This window comes from Trichoderma citrinoviride (genome assembly GCF_003025115.1).
Source record: "Trichoderma citrinoviride strain TUCIM 6016 unplaced genomic scaffold BBK36scaffold_2, whole genome shotgun sequence".
Classification (NCBI taxonomy): domain Eukaryota; kingdom Fungi; phylum Ascomycota; class Sordariomycetes; order Hypocreales; family Hypocreaceae; genus Trichoderma; species Trichoderma citrinoviride.
The window spans coordinates 729,313-754,643 of NW_020194710.1; the positions used below are offsets into that span (position 1 = coordinate 729,313).

The window sequence follows — 25,331 nt, forward strand, 5'->3', positions numbered from 1 at the left end:
AAGAGTCGCTGAAGGAAAAATCAATATGATACTAGGTAAGACAGCGTCAAGGAATATAGCTACACTATTAAACAAACATACACTGGGATGCGCTATATCATCGCTGCCAGACAAGAGGCCACGCCCGTTGCGACGCATCAAGCTCGGTTGTTGCGCCTTATGCGTTTGACCAGCTCCCAGAAGATTGGGGTGCGTTCGTCTGGGGGCACCTGGACAAAGTCCGGCCGAGTAAGCCCGGGAGGCAGAACCCTATCTAGACACATGTTAAGCAGTATGGGCAGACATGGTTCGTCTTTCAGCAGCTCCAGCAGCCGTGGCAGCGTCTGATCCAGCGGCACGTGCTCCAGCCTGAACTCCCTTTGTATCGCCTCCGGAGGCGCGCCCGTAGCCAGACACTCAAGAGCGTATTCCTAATGCCCATTCGTAGCTGGCTGAGGCGGGCGTTCCGGACCGTATGGTACTGGGGCGCTCTGCTCGCTCGGCTGAGGCTCCTCCTCGGTGTCGTCGTCGAACTCGCTAAGTCCTTCTTCCTCACCCTCCTCGTCCGAGTATTCGCTGTCCTCGCCTTGGCCCTCGGCCTGGCCCTCGACCACTGCCGCCCCTTGGCTCTCCGGATAGCACGCCTCCACTGTGCTGGCGGCGGCAGGAGGAACTTTGCGCCCTTGTTGTTGCATCTGCTGGATGATACTCATGAGCTTCTCGTTCTTCTTCTCCGCGGCCTCGATTTTCCTCTTCCACTCTTGCCGCTCTTCCGCCATGTGGATAATGTTGGCCGTGGTCGCCTCCTTTTGTCTCTTGAGCGCCTCGTTCTCCTTCTCTAAGCGCTTGCCCTTCTTCGACATATCCTCCATCTCTTTTCGGAAAGAGAGAAACAGGTCGTTGCTGTTGTTTAATGTGTCCTCTACCTATGCACTTAAGCGTTAGGAGATGGATTACCAAACGCATCGGTGTGCACACCGCATCACATACCTGCTTAAACTTGTCCACGTAAACATTGAGCTGGTTCCTCAGCTCCGTTTCCGTCTTGGTGAAGGCGTGAACTTGGGCTTGTAGGTGGCGCGCTTTGGTCGCTTCTGCCTCGGCATTCTTCTTTTCCCTGTCGTGGCGAGACAGGTGGTACTGGACCTCCAATTCCTTCGTCCTCATAAGAGAATGGAAGTGAAGTTCGCGCAGCTCGTACTGTTCGATAAAGGACTTGAAGCGGACTCGGAACCTAGTAATTTGGTCAGACGCCGTACTCTCGTAGGAAGTATTGAAAAGCGATGTGCGGGGGAGCGGGCAGGCATACAGTTCGTCCATCTCCATATCGACCACTTGTTTCTTCGGGGTGTCTTTTTCTTCCTGGTACCCTTCCAATTTGGATAATAAGCTCGCAAACTTTTCGTCCCATGCCGTATTATTCCGCTTCTGTGTGCTTTGGAGTTCTTTATTCTCATTCTAGGACCCCAAAGTCAGTGGACACGTCAGACCAAGGTCTCATACGGCTGATTTGTTGGGCTGACCTTCATCTTGTTGTTGTCCCTCTGTAATTCTCGGCACAACTTTTCAAGCTTCTCCTTGAGCCCTACCGTCTTGCTGAGTTCCGTACGGCTTGCATCTCGCTCTTTCTGTAGGGCGTCTCCGCGTTTCTTGTTTTTCTGGTTTTCCCTTTCCAGGCGTCGCATGTCGGCTAGCAGTTCGCTGGAGCGCTTCATGAGGTGTTCGATCTTCTGCATATCGTCCATCTTCGATACTTGCTGCAAAAGATCTCGATTGGCGCGCTTGACCTCTCTTTCTGTGACACACATATGAGCATTCATCCACCTCGGACGTCGTAGATGGCGCAGCTGGCTCGAGCGGTCCCCTCATCGCGAAATTGACTTTGAACGCACCTATTTCCATCTCTTGGTCTTTCTCTCCAGCAGCATCCTGCTCCAGCTGCGAGATGCGTGCCTGGAGCAGGCGCGAAGCTTCGGTCGAATCCATCCCTCGCTTTCCCTTGGCTTTCTTTCCAGCGGGCGATGCGTGAACATGCGATTCGTGGCCATTCGTCAAGGCCGCCTCCACGTGGGTTGCTGGCATGGCTCCAGAGGTGCGTCAAGGCGGAGAGTGTCGGTAGGGCACGAGTCGCATCAAGGGCCAGATCACATTGACGGATGAATCACGGGTACACGGTGGAGCGCTCGTCCAACGACGGACTCGCCCGTACGTCCTCGATATAGCTGCAATGAATCGATATGGGGTGCTAAGCGGCGTTCGGCCTGCAGACTCTGGCGGGCAACGGCTTCGGCGGGAAGTCGAGCGGGAATGGTCGTCAAAATCGTTCGCCGTCCGTCTGGGCGGCTGGCCGGGGTGCTGGACAATGCAGTAGGCGATGCTGGTGCTTACGAGACGGCGCCGGGTCGCGAATTGAGGGCCGGGCCGGACGGGGTGAGGCGTCGTTGCGATCCTGAGGTGCCTGGACTCGCCGCAGCCCGTCGATGAAAAGTATGCGTAGGTCTGGAGGCGTGACCAGGCGGGTGGTAATTCGTAGAATTCTAATAGTGCGATGATGCGGCGTGCAGGTTGCAATTTGTTAGTGCCTCAGGGATTAGGTCAGCAGCCAATATGGTGGGGTTGTTAGTGCACTATCTAGTAGCAGCCGAGTGGCCGGAAGACCTTGGCGAAGACATCACTGGCCGCCCTGACTAAGCAGCGGCTGGTGGCGGGCTGCGACCCGGGAATTTTCTCGAGGGACAGGCAGAGCAACTCGGGAGTATCACGGTCCTCGTCATCCATCAATTCGCGTTTTCTTCTGCTGTTTTTGTCTCTCTCTCTCTCTCTCTCTCCCCCTTTCTCTCTCTCTCTTGAACTTGCATGAGTTGATACTAGATTCTGCGCAGCTCTCATGTATAATTAGAGTCTTTCTCTTTCTTCTCCCCCCTCTCTTATAGATCGATCGATCGTTGTCGCTCTCACCATGTTGCGCAACGCAGCCAATACGGCTCGCAAGACCGTCACGGATCTCGCGCTGTATCCGAAGCCCGGGTCCAAGCTGCATGGCTTCACCCTCATCCGAGCAAAGCACGTCCCGGAGCTGGAGTTGACGGCACTGCAGCTGCAGCACGACAAGACCGGCGCCGACTATCTGCATATTGCGCGTGATGACACCAACAATGTCTTCTCCATCGGCTTCAAGACGAATCCCCCCGATGATACCGGCGTTCCCCACATTCTGGAGCATACCACTCTTTGCGGCAGCGAGAAGTACGGATGCCCTTCCAGCAGTCGCCGAGATATAGACTGACTGACAACATCTTAGGTATCCTATTCGCGACCCATTCTTCAAGATGCTCCCTCGGACGCTCTCCAACTTCATGAATGCAATGACGGCTTCAGATCATACCTTTTATCCCTTCGCAACCACGAACGAGCAGGACTTCAAGAACCTCATGTCCGTGTACCTCGACGCCACACTTCATCCCTTGTTAAAGCAATCCGACTTTCTCCAGGAAGGGTGGCGAATTGGACCCGAGAATCCATCGGCTGAAGACGCAGAGGGCAAAAGGCTCGTTTTCAAGGGCGTCGTGTACAACGAGATGAAGGGGCAGATGTCGGATGCAGGATACCTTTACTACATTCGATTTCACGATCACATCTTCCCCGATATCAACAACTCTGGCGGCGATCCTCAGAAAATCACGGACCTTACCTACGAGCAACTCAAGAACTTCCATGCTGAAAACTACCATCCGAGCAACGCCAAGCTGTTCACCTACGGAGACATGCCTCTGGCCGACCACCTGCGAGAGGTTGACGCCAGGCTTCAGGCATTTGAGAAGATTGCCAAGGACAAGGTCATCCACTTGCCCATCGAGCTGAATGGCCCCAAGGAAGTCACCCTCCATGGGCCGTTGGATCCATTGGTTGCTCCGGACCGACAATACAAGACGTCAGTGTCTTGGATAACAGGTGACACTACGGATGTAGTGGAGTCGTTCTCCGTATCACTGCTTTCTACACTGTTGATGGATGGCTACGGTTCGCCGTTGTACCGTGGCTTGATTGAGGCTGGCATGGGCGCCGACTGGAGCCCCAACGCAGGCTACGACAGCTATGCGAAGCGTGGCATCTTCTCAATCGGCCTCACTGGCGTTCAAGAGTCCGATGTTCCCAAGGTCAAGGGCAAGATTCAAGAGATCCTGCGCGAAGTGAGGGATAAAGGCTTCGACCAGGGCAAGATTGATGGCACGCTGCACCAGCTGGAGCTTTCCCTCAAGCACAAGACGGCCAACTTTGGTTATTCTATGCTCAACAGACTGAAGCCGAAGTGGTTTAATGGCAGCGATCCCTTCAACCAATTGGCCTGGAATGACACCATTGCTGGTTTCCAGGCCAAGATGGCCGAGGGCGGTTACCTTGAAGGCCTGATGGACAAATACCTGCTCAACGACAACACCTTGACTTTCACTATGGCACCGTCAGCAACTTTCGGCGAGGATCTGATTGCTGAGGAACAGGCGCGACTATCTTCCAAAATCCAGGACGCCGTGAAGAAGGCCGGTGACGAGGAGGCTGCTCGCCTGCAGTTCGAGAAGCAGGAGCAGGACCTGCTGGTGGAGCAAAACAAGACGAATACCGAAGACCTGAGCTGCCTGCCAACTGTCCATGTCAAGGACATTCCGAGATCAATCGAGCCGACGGTAGTGCGAGACGAATTTGCGGATGGTATCCCGATCCAATGGCGAGAGGCGCCGACCAATGGCCTCACTTACTTCCGCGCCATCAACACGCTGGAAGGTCTGCCCGATGATCTTCGAGAGCTTATTCCCCTGTTTACGGACAGCATTATGCGTCTTGGCACAAGAGACATGACGATGGAGCAGCTCGAGGATCTCATCAAGCTCAAGACGGGCGGCGTTTCTGTCGGCTATCATTCCACGGCTTCGCCCACGGACTTTACGCAGTCGAGCGAAGGCATTATCTTTACTGGCATGGCACTTGACAGGAACGTACCGGTCATGTACGACATTCTGCGCAAGTTGGTGCAGGAGACCGACTTCGACAGCCCGGAGGCCTCGCTACGGATTCGACAGCTGCTGCAAGCTTCAGCCGACGGTGTTGTCAACGACATCGCCTCATCCGGACATCGATTTGCGATGGGTCACGCCGAGTCGAGCCTGACCCGCAGCGCTTGGCTACGGCAGCAGGTGGCTGGCTTATCACAGGTTAAGCTGGTCACCTCGTTGACGAGCAGGCCTGAATCCGATCAGCTGGAGGATGTCATTGGCAAGCTCAAGCGGATCCAAGAGTTCGCCCTGACCCGAGGCAAGATGCGCACTGCCCTTACGTGCGGCACCGAGCACGTGGAAGAGAACCTGAACTCGCTGAAGAGCTTTACGGGGGCGCTGCCTCGAGAGGCATCAGGGATGCCGCACACCAGCCCGTCACCCCTCCCGAAAGATAGCAAGGCCTTCTTCCCTCTGCCATATCAAGTCTACTACGGAGGCCTCTCTGTCTCCACAACATCCTATACGTCACCCGAAGGTGCGCCGCTGCAGATTCTTGCACAGCTGTTAACACATAAGCACCTTCACCACGAAATTCGAGAGAAGGGTGGTGCGTATGGCGGTGGAGCTTATTCAAAGGCCCTGGATGGCCTCTTTGGATTCTATTCGTATCGCGACCCTAACCCACAAAACACGCTGGGCATCATGCGCAATGCTGGCCGGTGGGCAGTGGAGAAGCAATGGAGCGATCGCGACCTGGAGGAAGCCAAGATTTCCGTTTTCCAGGGAGTCGACGCTCCGAAGTCGGTGAACCAAGAGGGCATGGCGAGGTTCTTGTCCGGTATCACAGAGGAGATGAAGCAGAGGAAGAGAGAGCAGTTGTTGGACGTGACGAAAGACCAAGTCAGAGACGTGGCACAAAAGTACCTTGTTGATGCTATCGAAAGGGGAGAGGAGCGCACAACCTTTTTGGGAGAAAAGCAGGGCTGGGTTGACGGAACCTGGACCGTCCATGAGATGAACGTCAACGGCTCTCAGGAGTAAGGCGGCAGGCCTAGCACACCAAAGTGTACGAGTACAATGGGGAAAACGGGCGTCAATAGCAGGGCTACGGCATAGGTACGTTGTGATGATATGGATGTATTTACGACACAAGATGTACATTATACATAGAAAGATTTCTTCTCTCTCCCGAGGGTACATTGATCGGACTGGGGTATTTTCTTTTTTCCTTCATTTTCTCTTCTTCTTTATTTTGCTGCACAGACGCGTTCAGGTACGATACATCTTCTTGCCGAGTCCGGTTTCGACCGACTCACTTTCCCCCATGGCATGGAGATCACAGAGCAACGCAAGAGCAAAATCACGCACGCCATCACTCATGTACGCTTGACGGCCTTATGTCTCTGCAACTCGCACTTCGGGCCCGTGCTGCGTTGCGCAAGCAACAAGCACTGGATCTTCCTCGAAGAGAGGGGAAACAGAGAGTCGGACGTGGAGTGACGTGAATGAGATGGGAGTAGCAGGTCGTTCTATCAGAGCCAGAGCCCCTGAGCTTTGGGTTCCTGGACTAAAGAGCTGAGCACATTTGCAAAGAAGTAGTAGATAGTATTGACTGATATGTTGTCTGGAGGTGAGTGATGGGGAAGGGGGGCTGTGTTGAGTAGCGCATGTGAGGTATTTGTTATACTAGTAGTCTTTGTTAATAGAGGCTTGTTTGCCCGGAGGTGCTTCTCCTTATATTACCACTACTAGGGGGGTCTTAAAAACAACCTGCGTTTCCTAACCTAGCTCTACTAGGTCAGGGGGGACGCTAAATAGTAAAAAGACTATTAATTTATAAAAAAATTAGATATATAATTTATAGTATAGTCTTTATAAAAATAAAGGTACTTTAGTTTAAATTTATATCTCTTTTAATTTAAAAAGTTATTTTACTAAAGTTATAATAAAGTAAGAAAACACACTTTATATATAATACTAATACGCTTAATTTTATAATTATAATAATGCCTATATATAAGCCTTATTTTCTTTTTTTAATAATACTATTAAACTTTTATTATTTTTAATTATTTTTATAATAATAGATTTTTTAAAAGCTGCTAATTTTACTATATTATAATAAATTAATCTTAATATTAGCAGGCCTATCTTTTAGTAATATAATACTAAGAATCTTAAGCGCTAAACTATTATAATAGCTAAGCTATATTAAAAGGGCTATTATAAGTTTATTATATTAGCAGCCTAAGCCCTTAAAGTTCTTTATTTTTAAGTTTATAATTAAATTTAAGAATATTATTTAAAGTCTTTTAATAGCAGTAACTATATATTATTATAATAAAAAAAAAAAAGAGAGATTTTTATTTAAGTATATTACTATATTACTTAAGGGTATTATATTTAACTTTATGCTTTTTAGTATTATACTAATATAATTCTTATAGCTAAAGGCAAGACTATAATTATTTTATACTCTTAAGTAAAGAGATTTATATACTATATAAAAAGACACTTTTATATTTATAAATTAATATCTTATAATACTAAATATAAGGCTATATAAAACTAAAGTATAGTTAAGTCTTTTTATTATACCTAGTATAATTTTTTAATAAAATATAAGGTTAAGAAGAGAAATATATAGAATTTTAATAAAACTAGCTTTATAATAAGCTATTTTTTTATTAAAATCCTCTTATAGACTTTTATCTTAATTAAGAACCTAACTTTAACTAATTCTTATAATACTATTTTTATAACTATTATAAAAGTAATCTTAGCTAATAGCTATATTATTCTTTTATTTATAATCTTTTTTAAAGTCTAGCTTTTTAAAAAATAATTTAAAAATAGCCTTAAAAGTAGTATAATTTTAGCTATAAGTCTAAAAGGCTATATTATAAATATTATAGCTTTAAAATAGCTTTAATACTTTAAGAAATATATAAAGCCTTAAGACCTTAAGGAAATAAAAGTCTTATTTATAAATAAATATAAAAATTACTATATTAATAAGTTTATTTATTTTATAAAGTAGTATAAGATTAAGCTCTTCTCTTTATTATTATATCTTACTTATTATTTTTAACCTTTTAATATTAGTGCTTTTTAATTTTATAAGTATTAGTATTAAGAAATCTTATATTATAAAGTTATTAATAGTATTATAAACTTTAAGAAAACTAACTTCTTTTATTATCTTTAAGAAATTTATAATTAAATATTTAAAAAATATATAATACTCTTAGTATAAAAGAAAATAGGTCTTTTCTTATATAACTTAGTAATTATCTTAAACTAGCTTTAAAATACCCTCTCTTCCTTAATAAAAACTATTAGTAAGTAAGATATTACTAGCTATATTAATCCTAATAGTGCCTTAGGCTTATTATAGCTATTATTATTAAAAAGCTTATTAAAAAGCTTATTAAAAAGCTTATTAAAAAGCTTATTAAAAGCTTTATTAAACTAAGCCTTATCTTATTAAAAAGAAAAGAAAAAGAGTAAGGCTATAATACTGCAGATATTAGTAGTATTATACTTTAATTAAAAGACTGCCTTAATATTAAACCTTTATATTTATATAATTAATTAGTATTATAAATATATTTAGTATTAGCTTAAGGTATTTATTATTTTAAAAGTACTATTAACTCCTTTTATATCTTATATTTTTAAAAAAGCTAAAAAGGCCTTATATACTTTTATATTAAATAATATAATAGTAATAGCTAAAATAAAAAGTTTAAAAGAAAAGAATATTAAGAGATTAAGCCTTTTTTAAGGGATATTAATTATAGTAAAATTTAGCTTTTTATTTATTAATAATACTAGAATTTAGCTTATTAAAAATAATTATAATAAACAGGCAGTATAAAAAAAAGAGGTAGTATAAATTTATAATAAAAAAGCTTATAATAAAGTTCCTTTCCTTTATTATTAGTTAAAAAAGGTTAGATTACTACTATAAGCTAGTATTATAATCCTATACCTTATAAATAACCTCCTTCCTAGCTATATAATATTAATTAAAGGCAGACTATTATATATTACTAAATAATAATAAGTAAATTTCCTATTATTATTACTTTTATTATAAGCTTTATATTATAAAGTAGTTATTAAGTAAGTATTAAAAAGTATATTAACTCTTACTTAAGGTATGCTATTAAAAGGCAAGTAAAAGCCCTTATATATTAAAAGGAAAGGGGGTAAAGGCAGGGCTAAGCCTTTATAGCCTAGCATACTTATATATCTTACAGGCACTATTATAATAATTATCCTCCCCTTTTAAAGCAGTATCTTTATTACTAAAATAACTTTTTCTCTTTAATAAATCTATAATATAACTTTTTATAAATAACTCTAGTAATATATATAAGCCTTATATATATAATAGCTTAATAAAAATCTATTTTTTCTTTATTATTATATATATTATTATTTAGTCTTATATTTTTTAAATTTCTTATATCTTTTTTTTATACCCTTTTTTTAATAATACTTTTATACCTTTCTTTTAATACTTTCCTTAGCCTTTTATAAGATAATATAGCTTGCTAATTAACCTGCTTAACTAATAGTATCTTTTAAATAATCTGCTTTATAAGTAGCTTTATAAAATAGGAGAAGTATATAATATTTTTACTAAGTATAAAGGTAATATAAGACTTTCCTTATTATTTTAAACCTAGCTAACTTAGTATATATTTAGCTAAAATAAGTGCTTTTACCTTTATATTTTAATAAGATAATACTATTAATAAAGCTAGTAATAAAAATAGTATCTCTTTTACTTTTAAAAATACCCTTACTTATTATAAAAAGTATATTTAAGTATTAAAGGCAGTTATTTACTAAATATATATTATAAAGGCTATTAATAAGCAGTTATATAAGATTAAGGTATATTAAAAGTATATAAAGCCTTTTAGTATTAATTACTTATAATATATAAAATGCTTTTAAGCTATTATTAAAGACTATAGTAAAGACCTAGCTATAAAACTGCTTATATATAATAATAAGAAATTTATTAAATATATTTTTAATTTAGCTAACTTTATTTATTATTATTATTATAACTAGGTAAATGCTTTTTATTATTTATAAGTTTTTTAAACCTTTTATAAATATATCTAGTATAAAGCTTAAAAAGTATAAGCTAGCTATTATACTAGTTAAAAATATACTTAATTATATTAAAATTCTATATTATCTTTTAGTTTAATATAATAAAGTAGCTAATTTTAAAAAGAATAAGAATAAGAATTTTAAAGTAAAACTCCTTTTTTTAAAAATAAATTATAAAGCTATTATATACTTAAGCTATAATTTATATATTACTTTTAATAGTATTAAGACCTAGTACTGCTTTAACTATAGTCTTATAAATAGTAAAATTAATAAGAATATTTATACTGCTTATTACTTACTTATAGCTAAATATAAAACCTTTTTATTTTACTAATTTACTTATTTTTTATTATATTATTAAAATAAGGTAAGTTTTTTATAAATTTATAAAGATATTATTAAGCTAATGCCTTTTAAGAATTTAATAAGGAATTTACTAATTATATTTAAAAAGCTTAAGATATATAATAATATAATATATAACCTTACTTACTCTTTATTAATAAATATTATATAGGCTAGTAAGTAGTATTATTAGCTATATATAAAGGCTAATATAAGATTATAAATAATATAAAAGAGCTATTACTTTTCCTTATTTAATAAGCCTTACTTTTAAACTAGCTTATTAAGGCCTAGGACTAGTACTAATTAGTTATTAAAAGGATATTATAGGTATTTTTATATATTTTTAAGGTAGTTATTTTTAAAATTACCTTAAGTAATTAATAATAAAAAATAGGAATTTTATATTATATTACTTTTTTATTAAGTATTTTTATTATTAGGGTTTTTATTAATCTTTTACTTATAACTTTTTTATTTTTTATTTAACTTTTATCTTAGCTTACTGATACTTTTTAATAAGCCTTATAGTATTTCTTATATCTTTTTTAACTACTTATTAATTATATTTTAAAAGCTACTCTTTTTACTTAACTAAGTAGTAGAGTTTATTATAAATAACTTTATTATTAAAAACCTCTTTAACTTCTTATTCTTTATTATCCTTTTTAAAAGGAGGTATTAATAAAGTCTTCTTATCTTTTTAAAGGTTTTTTATTTATAGCTTTAAAAGGCTTATATAAAATATATTATAAATATAGTTATATTATTTTAATAAAGCTAACTAATATGCCTAGGTTTTAATTTTCTTTAGAATTTAAAAAGGTTTAATAAACTTAAGTATTAGCTTCTTTTTCTCTCCTTTTAGCTTAAGGTTTTTTATTAATAATTTAACTAAATCCCTTTTTTTTAAGGTTAGCTTTTAATACTTTTTATTATACTAAATTACTATTCTTTTTATTATAATTTACTATTAGATTTTTAATTATTAATAAAGCTATATAAGTCTTTTTACTTTTACTTATATATTTAGTACCTTCTTTTTTATAATATTATCCTTAATATTTATATAAAAATCTATATTATATTTAAATACTGCCTTATATAGGCTTATCTTAGTTATTATATTCTTAGTATTATTATATACTTACTATATATTTTAAAAGAGATTTAGCTAGGTTATTTATTAGGTTTTTATAAAGTATTATAAATAATATTTTAATACCTAGTTTATTCTTTTAGTTTATTTATTAATTTATAAGTAAAAAGTAGTAAAAAGTTATTAATAAATCTTTAAGTAAAAGTATAATTTTAACTAGAATTTACTTATAAAAACACTTCCTTTATTTAATATAATTCCTTTAACTAGTTTATACTAAAGCTTTACTTTTTTATAAAAAAGTTTAACTAGTTATATAGTATTAATTATAATAAATATAAAAAAAAAAAGTATATATTTTAAGAATTAGTTTATAATTACTAAAATTATATTAATCTCTTCTCTTTTATATATTACTATTAAAAGACTTATAATAAAGTTTATACTAACTTCCTTTTAAAGGCAGTTAGAAATTAATAAGGATTTAAGCTTATTATAAGGCTAATGCTTATAAATTACATTCCTTTAATAAATCTAATATTTCTTAATATAAGCCTAGACCTTTTAATTTATTTTATACTATTAGAATTTTTATTTAAAAAGGGTTAATATTTACTCTTTATTAAAATCGCCTGCTAGTAGATTATTATAATATAGCTTTAAGAGTTTTTTATAAAGTAATATATCTTTAAGAATATATATTAGTCTTTTAAATTATAATATCTTTTAGTTTATATTCTAGTATTTATTACTTTTATATAGCTTTTTTTTTAAGATTTATATAATATGCTTTTTTACTTTTATATTTTATTTTTATACCTTTTTAATTTAGGCTAGTAAGTTATTAATAACTCTTATACTATATACCTTTTTAATATATATTATATTTTATAAAAAAGCAAGTTACTTATAATTAACTATTACCTTAGCCTAGTTAGCTAGTTTAAATAAGTTTATAACCTTTTCTTTTATATTTTTATTAGTTTAAGTCTTATCTTAAATAGCTATTATTATAAACTAAATATAAACTTTTATTATTATTATAAAATAAGACTTTAAGTTAAGTTTAAACTAGTCTTTTATTTAAGGGTTTTTTTTTATAAAGGCTTTTTATTATATACTTATAATTACCTTATTAAATTAAAAAGTAAATTAGTATTTAAAAGGGATTTTTTATAATAATTTACTTATTTTAAAAATATATTTATAAGGTTACTTTTCCTTATATAATGCTTAATTATAAAGTAAAATAGCATTAACTTTATATATTACTATACTTAATATTTATTTAGCTTTAGCTTTTTTATAAAAGACTAAAGGTTATTATAATTTAATAATACTTTTACTAAATTTAGTACTTTTTTAATATAGTATTACTAATATTTAAAAAACTTTATAATAGTAAATATCTCTTAATTTAAGGTATTATAGTTTTATTTTATTAATATAAACTTTTAAAATTAAAAGGCTATTAAATAGTATTATTTTTTATTATTAAGTTAAGATAAAATACTAGCTATTATATACTTTAATATATTAGTCTTAATATATATTAACTACTTAAAGTTAAAGTATTATAATAAAGGTACTTTATTAAACTTATCTTATAGTTAAAGAAATACAGCCTTTTTTTTAAGGTTTAATATTAAATTCTCTAGCTTCTTCTTATTCTTACTGCCCTTTAATAAAAAGGTTAAGAGTTAGGCTATATTTAAATAACCTTAAATAAACTAATAGTAAAAGTTATAAAACCTTAAAAAGACCTAGATCTTATAATAGCTTTATAGCTTAAGCTAGGTTTAAATTAACTTAACTTACTTTAAGTTTATAATAATCCTTTTTATAAATAAAATAAAGCTTAAGAATTTTATTTATTTCTTATAAAAAGAGTATTTAAAAGCTTTAGTATATAGCTATATATTTTAAAGCCTTTTAAGCACTTATTAAATATACTTTATATACTCTTTCTTAATTTTAAAAAAAATAAAAATATTATTTAAGTAAATTATATAAATAGTATTTACTAGTCTTTTTAATATATTATATATATAGTATTAAAAAGTAATAAAAGTATTTATAAGTTTTATAAGTATTATAAGGAATTTATAATAGCTATATTATATATAAAAAGCTATTTTTTATTCTTTTTCTTTTTTTATATAAATATAATAATATATATCTTATATATTAATTTTAAAAAAGAATTATACCTTATTATATTAATTAAGCAGTTTTAAAATAAAAGGTAAAAGGTAATAATTCTTTTTAATAATAATATTAAGACCTTAATAGTCTATATATAGCTAAAAGGATTTATCTTTTTTAAGGATAAAGAGGATTAAGGCTTTAGTAAGACTTTATAAAGGTTATATATAGCTAGCCTTTAAATTCTTATTTAAATACTTTTATAATACTTAAAGCTTTTAAAAAGAAAGGGGATAAATACTATTATAAAAGAGAGTAGTGCTTAAAAGTAAAGGAATCTTATACTTAATTACTTTATAAGTAAGAAAAGTATTAAATTACTTATTATTAAAGATATTCTTAAAGCCCTTTAATTTTTTAAAGATATTAAGTATTATTAAGTTATTTTTTATAACTAATTCTCTTTTAATATTAATCTTATATTTTTAAAAGGTTATTATAAAAATAAGGATATTTTTTTTTATAGCTTAAAGTAATTTTTAAAGCTAGATCTTTTAAACCTATTCTTTTATAATTTTAAACTACTACTTTTTAATTTATAATATATTAATATATTTATTAACTACTATAAGCATTTTTAATAAAATAAGGTTTTCTTTTATTCTTAAGTCTTTATTAATAATAATATATATTTATATAAATTTATAAATAATACTTTATATATTTATAATATAAAAAAGAACTTTTTATACTTTATAATTAAAAAGGCTTAACTTTATAATATTAATTAGTATAAGAAGGTAATTAATAAGTATTTATTATAGTCTTTAAGCCTAAGTAAAAGTAATATTAATAAGGTTTATAATTATATTATAATTTAAAATTATATAAGTATTAATAAGGTTTAATTTTTATATCTTTATTAATATTTAAAATTATTATTTTATTTATAACTTTATAAAAGTAATTAAGGTATAAGTAATTACCTTAACTACTTTTAGTTTTTTAACTTTCTTTTATCTTATTATAAGCACTGCTTAGTAAAATATATAAGGCTTTTATAAATAAAGCATTTTAAGCCTTTTTTAAAAAGGTTTTAGTTATTATTAATAAAGGTATAATTAAGGTTTACTTTATTTTTATTATATAGCTAAAGATATATAGTATAATTAAAATAGTATTATTTTAAGTTTATTAAGGTTATATTATTATTTTATTAGTCTTTTTATTTTTTTTTATAATTAAGCTTTAAGAAGTTTTAAAAATAGTTAGTTAAAGAAACTATCTTTTTTTTAATAATAGGGATATTTTTATAATATATCTTAATATAAGTTTATAATTTAAAATAAAGCTTAATATAAAAGTTAAAGGCTTACTGCTTTTTATTTTAAATTAAGAACTGTTTTTTAAAAAAGTTAAGATAGATATAAAACTCTTTTAAAAACTAGTTATTTTATTAATAAGTATTATTAAATAGTAAAATATAAAAAAAGTCTTAATAAGTAGTGTCTTTTAAAAGAATATTATTTTATTTCTTAAACTTATTTTAATTATACTTAAAATTAATAGCCTTTACTTTTTTTTTATTAAGGTATTATTTTTAATATATATAGTATTTACTATTTATATTATTTAGTATAAAAAAGATCTTTTTATTATTCTTATAGTATTTTTAAAAGGCTTTATTAAAGGCTTATTATAAATTACTTAGCTATTTATTATATATTTAAAAGTTAGCTTTAACCTAAAGTTATTAAATATACTTAACTTTTATTTCTTTATTTAAACTTAATAAAAAATTATAAAAAAGTATATAATAATTTAAAAGGCTATTAATTACTAAGGCTAAGGCATAAAGTAACTCTTATTCCTTTTTATAAAAAGTAATTAATTACTTTAGCTACTAAATGCAGTTTAAGATAGCCTAGGCAGTCTTTTAAAGCTATTATATTCTAGTCTTTTTTTTAATCTTAGTTAGTATATTTTTATAAGCAGGTTTTAAGCTTAAGGTATTACTTTTAAGTATAAGGATATTTTATATTACTATACTTATAGTATTACCTTATTATTAAGTAATTAAGGTTATTTTAGGCATAATTTATATAAAAGTTATAATAAAAACACTATACTATAAGCAGTAAGTAAATATAGTAATTTAGCTTTTTTTTACTTAAGTAATAGTAAGAGAAGTAAGAGAATTATTATAAAGTAGTTATTAAGTAGGTATTAAAAAGTATATTAACTCTTACTTAAGGTATACTACTAGAAGGTAGGCAAAAGCCCTTATATATTAAAAGGAAAGGGGGTAAAGGCAGGGCTAAGCCCTTATAGCCTAGTGTATTTATATATCTTATAGGCGCTGTTATAACACTTTATTTTTAAGGCTATTTTTATAAAAGCTAAGCGCTACTAATACTATAGCCTTACTAAAAGAACTATAATAAGAAGATTATTAAAAAAGCTATTAACTTTATAATCTTAAAAGTTAAAAGACAGGCTTTAAGTTAAAAGGAGCTTTCTTATAAAGCTAATAGTATAGAGATTATAGTAAAGTATAGCTTTAATCTCCTTAAGGTTAAATTTAGTATTAAGATTAAGCCTATTAATAAGGGCGCTAGCAAAGGCATTAATAAAGGCGCTAGTAAGGGCGTTAATAATAGCTTCTAGTTATAAAGCGCATTGCTATATTTTTTTTTATCTTAATAGATAATTTTATAATACCTTATTATAAAAATACTAAATTTATTAATTTAAACTAAAATACCTTTATTTTTATAAAGACTATACTATAAATTATATATTTAATTTTTTTATAAATTAATAGTCTTTTTACTATTTAGCATCCCCCTTAACCTAGTAGAGCTAGGTTAGGAAACGCAGGTCATTTTTAAGACCCCCCTAGTATATAATACGGGCCTCATATATGTATTGCTTGCGTTTTATCACTAGCACTTAGATGCGGAACACAATTCATAGGGTCAGGGGCTTGATAACTGGGTATAGAGGGGGGGATAGACAGCACTTTTGGTGGAGAATGACGATTGGTTTGACTTGGCTACGAAATACTGTAGGGCACAGTGATAATACCGCTTTAATGTTTAGGTAGGCTGAAGAAGCCTTGTAGATATTGATCTGTTTGGAGGCTTGGATAGAGAGGATTGGGGCGTTGCCTTTTGTGAAACGGCGTGGTTATGCTTTGATCTGCCTCCCGACCTACCTGGGGTTCCAAGACAACAAGACATCATGGCGTCGTGGTATTACTATACGTATTGGTACTCGGATTACGTGGGCTCGCATACGCAACTTCAGGCAATTGAATGTTCTGGTAGATTTTACCTACCTTACATTAGTACATCAAGATACAAGGGATAAATCAGCGGTGGCAAGCAAAAGCAACGAGAAAAAGGCTTGCAAGTTCCCTTGCATGAAGCTCGGGGAACAGAAGGCAGAGAGGCAAAGTTTGAGCGAAACCCAGCCAATCAAATCACATGCTATTTTCCCAATATACCTACAGTTTCTACCCATTGAACTTTGCCTTTTTTTTTTCTCTCCTTTGCTCCAAAGGCCCTTGTGGCGGCGGCATGGCAGAAGCTTCTTCTTGGCCCTCGTGGGAAGAGAATGACTCTTCCGTCGTCGCGAATCTCTGTTTACATGTCCAGATTGGTACCGTGGTCGCGTGAGGGGTGCTGGTAGGGGGGGGGGGAAGTGTACCTATGTTGGATAGGGTTTATGTGTATCTGTTCTTTATTTGTTTTGGTTGTTTACTTCCGCTACTGGCTTATCGGGGAAGGAGGAGAAGAGAAAAAAAAATAGACGCAGTTGACGAGTTGTATTATTAGAGGATGGTGTTGAGTGGAAGGGCAGAGAAGCGGGCATCTTCTGGAGGCAGCCCGCGGTACAAGGTACAAGGAAGACAGCAGCTGTTTCCATTGGGCTTTTAGAAGAACCGACAGTGATACCTACCTTATCAATGGCATCATTTTGTTTCGGTAGGATATCAATGTACGAGTAGTAATAAGGTCAGGTATCAGCTTGAGCTACAGAAGTACTAGTAGTGGCATATTAATGACGGGGAAAAGGTGCCGGAGGTTTTGGGCACAGATGACGACTCGATTCCATGTTGCGCTGAAAAGAATGGAGTCCAGGCATCGACAGGGGAAGCTTGGAGGCGATCGTCTCCATTGATGCCAGGGCTGCCAGTTGGTGCCTGCGCATCAACAGCGCCCGATGGCTGTACCTGGTATTACGTCCGGTGATACCAATAAGGCTGTGGCACCAGTCAGTTGAGCTGAGATAGTACACGTAGTCAGTCACTCCGCATCTCGTACACGACACTCCTCTAATGCAACTTCTGAAAGTTGAATACTCGTATCACACAGCTGCAGCTCTGTTGCGTCAAATACGTGTAGATGCTCGCAAATCCACGACTCGCTGCTGGCTGTCCAAGCTCCCTCCCCATTGGCCCAGCACCCGCTCAATCCCGCCCCCAGCTGCCACTAAGAAAGAGCAAAATTTCGCCCAAATTGTGGGCGGCACCAAGCCGTTCCCGGTTCCCGCTACAGTACACGCAGGTACGTACCCGGGCTGGGCTGCAGTAAGAGGTAATATTCCTTGCGCTTCTTGGTATAAAACTTTTTTTCTTATGGGACACTGACGGGATAAAACCTAAGCTCGACCCCTCGTCAACAACCACAACTTTTCGACCGCATCCTCCTTTTTATTCTTCGCTTCTGCAAATCGCAACTCACAGGCTCGTGTCTCGGTGCTCTCGCTACTGCCGTCGCCGGTTCTAGAATCTCAGGTTTCTAGGTAGGTGCTTGTTTTGCCTTGCTTTTTTTTCCTCTGCGCGACTCCTTTTCCAGCTGCGTGTCCTCACGAGCGCCTCCTGGCATTGCGAGGCGAGGCGAGTGTCACCGCCACAGACACTCCGGATGACTCCCTTCGTCAGTCGAGTCTAGGCTCGCCGACTGCGGATCTCGATTGTCGGCTCTCAGGATCGGTGTCGGCGGGACGGAATGGCTGTGATGCGACAAGCTCAGCCAAGCACATAAATTGCGTGGAATTCTTGACGAGCCATCAAGCTAACAGGCTTCTCTCCGCCTCTATAGAACTCCCAATCTTCTCCTCTCACCGATACCCCCCTACGGTGCCTTTGGTCTCCACAAAGGCACTCATCCTCTCTCATCACGGCTCCCCAGGCCGTGACTGACAAAGATTTCTGCGCGCGCAAGCCCCCTCACATCATCAACACCATCCCTCCTCCCGCCGCTTGGTCACTCTAAGCGCCTCGACGACTTCTTGCTCTTCGACGTGCCGCCTCGTCACCAGACACCGCCTCCGTCGTTGGACGACACCCATCAGCTGCCGCATAGGAGGAGTTCTGCGGTTCTTCCTCTCGCCGAGGAAGAGTCGAGGAGGCCTCGCCAGATCACTGAGGGAACAGTCTGCTATCGCTTTCGACCACCCTAACAACCGCTTGGCTATTTAGCTGCACAGTTCCTCGTTTCTTCGGAAAACAGCTTCGGACCTGATCCCTTCGAACTACTTTTTCTCTTCATCCCACAGAGTCAACGTCCCCCCCGTCAACCTCCTGGGATATGGTTATGGCAACAGCTGTCCTCGACAACTACGTCCAAAATGTCTTCCATAATCACGTTGTGAAGAAGAAGCCCCAGTATCTGGGTGCTCTTCAGAACAATGTTGCTGTTGATCCGAAGCAACTGATCGGTGAGGCCTTCCACCAGCGTGTGGGGGCCGTCAACCATGAGCTCTGCGATCCCGGTGAAGAAGACACCTTCTTCGTCGCAGACCTCGGCGAGGTTTACCGCCAGCACCTCCGCTGGAAGAAGAACCTGCCCCGCGTCAAGCCCTTCTACGCCGTCAAGTGCAACCCCGATCCCAAGGTGCTCCAGCTCCTTGCTGCACTCGGCACCGGCTTTGACTGCGCCTCCAAGGGAGAGATTGAACAGGTCCTGGGCCTCGGTGTCAGCCCCGACCACATCATCTACGCCCAACCCTGCAAGACCAACTCCTATGTCCGCTACGTCAAGTCGGTTGGTGTCAAGCAGATGACCTTTGACAACGCTGATGAGCTCCACAAGATCGCCAAGCTCTTCCCTGGCGCCGAGCTCTTCCTCCGCATCATGACCGACGACACCTCCAGCTTGTGCCGCCTCAGCATGAAGTTTGGCGCCCCCATGGACACTACCGAGAGCCTCCTTGCCCTTGCCAAGGAGCTGGGACTCAACGTTGTCGGTGTGAGCTTCCACGTGGGATCCGGCGCCTCCGATCCCGCAGCCTTCCGCAAGGCCGTCGTCGACGCGCACACCGTCTTCCAGCAGGCCCTCACCTATGGTTTCCATCTGCGCGTCCTCGATGTCGGCGGTGGCTTCTGCGGGGAGACCTTTGAGACCATGGCTGGCGTTCTCGACGACGCCCTGGCCGAGTACTTCCCCTCCGGCTGCGGCGTTGACATCATTGCTGAGCCCGGCCGCTTCTACGTGGCCACCGCCTTCACCATTGCCTGCAACATCATCGCTCGCCGCACCGTCGACGATCCCGCGGCCAAGACCACCAGCTACATGGCTTACATCAACGACGGCGTCTACGGCAACTTCTCGAGCATCATGTTCGACCACCAGCACCCCGTTGCCAAGATCCTCCACGCCGGTGGCCAGACCCTCTACAACACCTACGCCGCCGAGCCGGCCCCGGGTGACGAGGGCATCGAGTACTCCATCTGGGGTCCCACCTGCGATGGCATCGATCTCATTAGCCAGAGCACTCGCTTCAACCGCATCCTCGACGTTGGCGACTGGCTCTACTTTGAGAACATGGGAGCCTACACCAAGTGCTCCGCCACCCAGTTCAATGGGTTCCCCAACGCCCACGACACCATCTACGTCTACAGTGAGTCTGGCGCCAAGGCTCTCTTGGACCTCTAGATGGTACAATGTGTCACGTCGACACATGCCCTTTGCATGTACCTGAACAACAAAAAAAAGGAGAGATGGAATGGTGGGAGCGGATTACTTTCTTGGCATTGGTCTTTTTGACCACAGGCTTAGAGGCCACAATCACTTGCGGCCTGTATTATAACAAGTTATTTATCATGACGAGAGAAGATTCTCGAGTGTAGATAGACGATTTGAAAAGACGTGTTTGCACACGATTTCGAGTTCGCGTAAAGATGCATTGTGCCTTTCTTGTCTGCCGTTTCCATTTGCGTCACTCACCTTGATGGTCCCTTCTGCCTGATATCCCCTTTGAACTCACCCTTGGCGGCTTCATCAAAGATTGATAGGCTTCGAGCTTTCACTGTAGATGGAATCGAGCTTTGATCGCTCCAACGTGTCACCATGGACCTCCTGCCGCATGGCCAGAAAGCTCGGAACATGCCGATGCCAACAATGAAGTGAAGCAAAGCAAGGTTCTTTTTCATATATCATCAACACTAGTAGTGTGTCGGTAGCCGTCTACACTAGCGACCGTACCAAAATTCTTACAATATCAGACAACGTGAACGTTAAACCTCCAACGCCTTTCCCTTTGAAAATGATGACCGACATATACTTTCACAACGGTGCGTTCCGTGACCAATTGACCATGTCAATGCCGGTCGGCCACCTCTACGCCGAGAGCAAAGATTCTAACCGCGTCTATGAACCGCGGAAAAGGAATTGCATGTCTTCAGGACTCAAGGTGTCCATCGCCTTATCATCGGCATTGACGGTCGAGTGGATCATGCTTGTTTTCTTCTCCTGAATCAGCACCATTCGGCTTTCGACAGAGTCTTCGATGCAGAGGCGCGTGATGATGCATGGTCGTGTCTGTCCAATGCGATGGCAGCGATCAGCAGACTGCCACTCAGCCGCCGGGTTCCACCAACTGGCAATGCAATGTTAGCCAAACATACAAGTATAGTGACTGGGAAGAAGTTTACTTACGGGTCTACAATGAATACTCGTGATGCCTCAGTGAGGTTGAGTGCAACACCGCCAGCCTTGAGCGAAACCAGAAAGCATTCCACGTCAATGTTGTTCATGAAGTGCTCAATTGATGCTTGCCGCTGCGCGGGGGTCATGCTACCGTCGAGCATGACAGTGGTGATTCCAGCTCTCCGAAGTCGCCATTCGATCAGCTGCAGCATCGTGGTAAACTGGGAGAAGATGATGGACTTGTGTGTGGCATTGTCCGAACGCAGTTTGTGAAGTTCGTGAACCAGAAGCTCGATTTTAGACGAGGAGGTCCAGTTCTCCATCTTGATGCGATTGACAATGGAAGATTTCTTGACCAAGGCTTCGTCTTGCTCAATTTCTGGTTGCTCAAGGTCAATGACCAGGCCGATGTGGCATCGTGGGCAGTCTGGCTCATCTGTCGATTTGATATAGCTGGAGACGCACGCCCTGCAAAAGTCATGCTTGCAACGACTCTTGATGGTGTCCTCTGCTGGTTCATCACAGATGCAACAGACCAATATGTTTTGCCCTCCTTCGGCGTTCTTCTTCAAAATCAGATCGGGATGGTCGGCAACCTGTCTCATTTGCATGATGAGACCAAAGATGTTGGCATAATTGTTCAAGAGAACGCCCTGCGCAACGTAGGTATCGAACTTGCGCTGTCCGTTGGTCATGATGCTGTTGGCAAAGTCGTTCTCTTCTTCTCCAAAGAACTGACGGTCGACATGCACCTCCTTCACGGGAAGTTCCATGGAGTTGGTGTGGTCTTTCTTGAGACGCCGCAGCATGATGCGATCTGTCATCAATCGCAACTTCTTGAAGGCTTCTCTGCCAGGACCCAGGTTACCAAACTTCTGGATAGGGTTGAGAAGCTCTTGGTTGAAGACGGATACATGTTGCATGCCTGCATGCCCACAGTCGGAACAGCGACTGTTCTCGTCCATAGACCACTCGAGCGTCGAGCAAGGACATTGCTTGCAGAGATATGATGCAAAGGGCTTGATGTTGAGGAACCTCACCAGAGAAAAGAGCTCTCCGATTCGGTTCTGCAGAGGTGTACCGCTCAAGCACCAACGATATTCTGTCTTGAGCGCGAAGCAGGCTTTGGCGGTCATTGTAGTCCTCGTCTTGATACAGTGTGCTTCGTCGAGGATGGCGCGATGGAAAGTGATGGCATGAATGACACTCTTCTCCTTGTAGATGCCGTCTTTGCGTTTGAAGCCCTTTTCCTGCTTTCGATACATGGACTCGAGGCTGTTGTAGGACATCATGATCACGTCGTATTTCTTGAGTTCTTTGACAGTGATGTTTTTGGCCTTCTGGTTAGTGCCGTGGAATACAAAGGTCTTGAGAGTGCCATCTGTGTAGGATTTGATCTCCGATTGCCATTGCATAAGAGCGACAGGGGGGACGAGGACCAGGGTGGGTTGCTTCGCTGGATAATCGGACATGATGAGGGAGACTGCTTGGATAGTCTTGCCGAGGCCCATTTCATCGCCCAAAAGTCCTCCTTTCCACTCCATTTTCTCCATTGCCTTCATCCAAGCAACACCTTCGAGCTGGAACGGCTTGAGCTGCCTTGAGATGCTCGCTGGTTGGTCGATCTTGCCAGCCTTCATCACGGGCATACTTTCCAAGTCTTTCCACATGGTAGTGAGCTCTGGATGATGCTTTTCGAGACGATTCCGTTCCTTGGTAGCACGGCTCTCGCTTTTGCCTCGTCTGTATGCACGGCGCCTGGCTGCAGCTTCCCGCAAATGATCAGGAAGTGGCAGATATAGGCGAACAGCCTCGATCTCATCAAGGTCACTAACCGAGTCAGAGCTCGAGCTGTAAGGGTTTAGAGGACCCCAGAAGTCATCATCATCGTCCCAAACTGGAGGCGGACGTCGTCTGGGCTCGGAATCAGCTGTGGTGGCTGTTGGAGCATCGGCAGACGGTCGAGTAGCTGCGGCGCGCTTTTTAGCAGGCGACTTCTTTTGCCGTCGAAGCGGTGGGAAGTCATCGTCACTTGAAGCCGCTATTTCCTGTTCATCGTCGTTCTTAAGGTCCTCGTCTAACATAAATTCGTCGCCATCTGAATCATCATCGCTTAGTGCAAGACCGGCAGCAATTTCAGCGTCCATGTCAACGTCGTCATCAGAATCGGGGATGACTCTGCTCTTCTTTGTTGGTGGCCCGCGACGGGTAGAGGGGTTAAGGAGAGATCTGGGCCGTTTCCCCAAAGATTTAGCCGAGACTGACGATGGTGTATCAGTAGCATCGGAGCGACGAGATCTGAGGTTGGCTGCATGGTACTCTTCGTTTTGCAACCGGCGAGCGACCTTGGCATCGCGAGAATTCTCCGGGAAGTCATCGTCTTCCTCCTCAGAGTCTCCAATCTCCGTCACTCTCTTGCTCTTAGCAGTTGAGTTCAGTGAATAGATGCTGCGCCGCAATGCTCGCTCATCCCCATCTGGTCCTTGCAGCCTGCTCTTTGCAGGAATGCGTACTTCCAGGGAAGAACGGGTCTTTTTATCAGTCGCGGTAGCTCCTTCAGCAGGGCTCGGGAGTTTACTAGTTCCAGGCGTGGAGTAACCGCTTTCCGAAGTCAGTCCAAATGGCGTAGGGGCCGAAGAAGCGGACTCCGTAGTCAGACTATCATCGTCTTGCGCAAGGAATGCATCAGATAGTCGACCGCGGAGAGGTCTTGTCAGCGACGCCTTGATCGCTGGTGGTGGTATAGACAGTTCATCTGCCGCAGAAGAGACGCCAGAGTTTCTCGCAGACCTGGCGCGGGTCAAGCGGCCAGTTGCGCTGCTGGGGCCACTCTCAGGAGCTATGGTCTGTTAGAGATGAACAATTATGTGGTCGTGGTGGCAAATCTCGAATTGTATCATACCGGAAGTCTTTGGTCCAGGGGTGGCCGAGGCCTTCAAAGAGGGGCGACGAGGCATTGTGATGCTTCACCCGCGGGGATGCCAGATGAAAGGCGTTGAGAGGGCACAAATCGGATGAGAATGAGAGAATAAGGGATCGCTTGCAGTGAACCCGCAAAGAGAGAAAGGTGGCTTTGGCCCCGACGGGAACGAAGGACGAGAATTGGGCTGCAGATGGGAAGCGGTTCACCAGCCTGATATGTAAGCCTCGGGCTTGCTTACAGACTCACAGCGCTGGGAGAGGCTTCAAGTGACTGTCGGATGAACGACCACCGGTCTCGCAGCCTTGGACACCGAACAGCGGGAGATGAAGCCGATCCTCGTCGCTTCAGTCTGGTGAAGGGGGAAGAAAACAGACGAACAGAAGAAAAAAGATCGGGCTGAGGTGACTGGATGAAAAGTTGGCAGCAACTCGCCTCCCATCAGCCGTGACTACCTAAAGTGATAGCGGCCATGCCAATTCACAGTGTCTACTGCGGCAGCAGGACGCGCTTGCCACTTTACGCGAAAGCACGTGCGACGATAAGGGGCGTTTTAATGGGCGAATTGAGACTGTATGCGCACTGTACAGGCACTTGAAGTGCAGATTGCGTTACCTAGAGCCGCGGTGAATTTAGACAGTATCAATTGAAAAATGAGCTCAGCTTCCGCTCACGTGACACCGTGTTATCACCGTGACAGTGGCGACACGCCTGAATCATTCGGCACTGGGCGAAAGAACGGGCGCAAAGAACGACCTGCTGCACGCCTTCCTTCT

General features: G+C 39.4%; 4 protein-coding genes across 4 annotated transcripts; 2 read left to right on the forward strand and 2 right to left on the reverse strand.

The window, feature by feature from the left end:
* Positions 1-15: 15 nt before the first annotated feature.
* BBK36DRAFT_1134214 (hypothetical protein) lies at positions 16-2,492 on the reverse strand. Its single transcript, XM_024892229.1, has 5 exons — positions 1,872-2,492; positions 1,503-1,774; positions 1,289-1,437; positions 970-1,213; positions 16-905 (listed from the first exon to the last, which is right to left on the reverse strand). Exons 1-5 carry the CDS (start codon positions 2,059-2,061, stop codon positions 411-413), a joined length of 1,350 nt encoding a protein of 449 aa, XP_024752785.1. The 5' UTR covers positions 2,062-2,492; the 3' UTR covers positions 16-410.
* Positions 2,493-2,938: 446 nt separating this feature from the next.
* On the forward strand, positions 2,939-14,101 carry BBK36DRAFT_1156039 (hypothetical protein; the record flags this gene model as incomplete). Its single annotated transcript, XM_024893888.1, has 3 exons — positions 2,939-3,225; positions 3,281-6,007; positions 14,092-14,101. 3 exons carry the CDS (start codon positions 2,939-2,941, stop codon positions 14,099-14,101), a joined length of 3,024 nt encoding a protein of 1,007 aa, XP_024752786.1.
* A 4,742-nt stretch (positions 14,102-18,843) lies between these two features.
* On the forward strand, positions 18,844-20,729 carry BBK36DRAFT_1134216 (ornithine decarboxylase-like protein). The gene is made up of 2 exons (XM_024892230.1): positions 18,844-19,208; positions 19,262-20,729. The coding sequence occupies exon 2, from the start codon at positions 19,302-19,304 to the stop codon at positions 20,640-20,642; it is 1,341 nt and encodes a 446-aa protein (XP_024752787.1). The 5' UTR covers positions 18,844-19,208; positions 19,262-19,301; the 3' UTR covers positions 20,643-20,729.
* Positions 20,730-21,356: 627 nt separating this feature from the next.
* On the reverse strand, positions 21,357-24,592 carry BBK36DRAFT_150150 (hypothetical protein; the record flags this gene model as incomplete). The annotated part of the gene is made up of 4 exons (XM_024897575.1): positions 21,357-21,585; positions 21,645-23,362; positions 23,471-24,303; positions 24,538-24,592. The coding sequence occupies 4 exons, from the start codon at positions 24,590-24,592 to the stop codon at positions 21,357-21,359; spliced, it is 2,835 nt and encodes a 944-aa protein (XP_024752788.1).
* Between the last annotated feature and the right edge of the window lie 739 nt (positions 24,593-25,331).

Bases quoted from the DNA above. Each gene is read 5' to 3' on its own strand.
- BBK36DRAFT_1134214 (XM_024892229.1), bottom strand. From the start codon at position 2,061: ATGCCAGCAACCCACGTGGAGGCGGCCTTGACGAATGGCCACGAATCG. The intron at 1,214-1,288 runs GTATGCCTGCCC...CCAAATTACTAG, and splicing joins GATATGGAGATGGACGAACT to GTTCCGAGTCCGCTTCAAGT. The intron at 906-969 runs GTATGTGATGCG...TTAAGTGCATAG, and splicing joins ACGTGGACAAGTTTAAGCAG to GTAGAGGACACATTAAACAA.
- BBK36DRAFT_1134216 (XM_024892230.1), top strand. From the start codon at position 19,302: ATGGCAACAGCTGTCCTCGACAACTACGTCCAAAATGTCTTCCATAAT.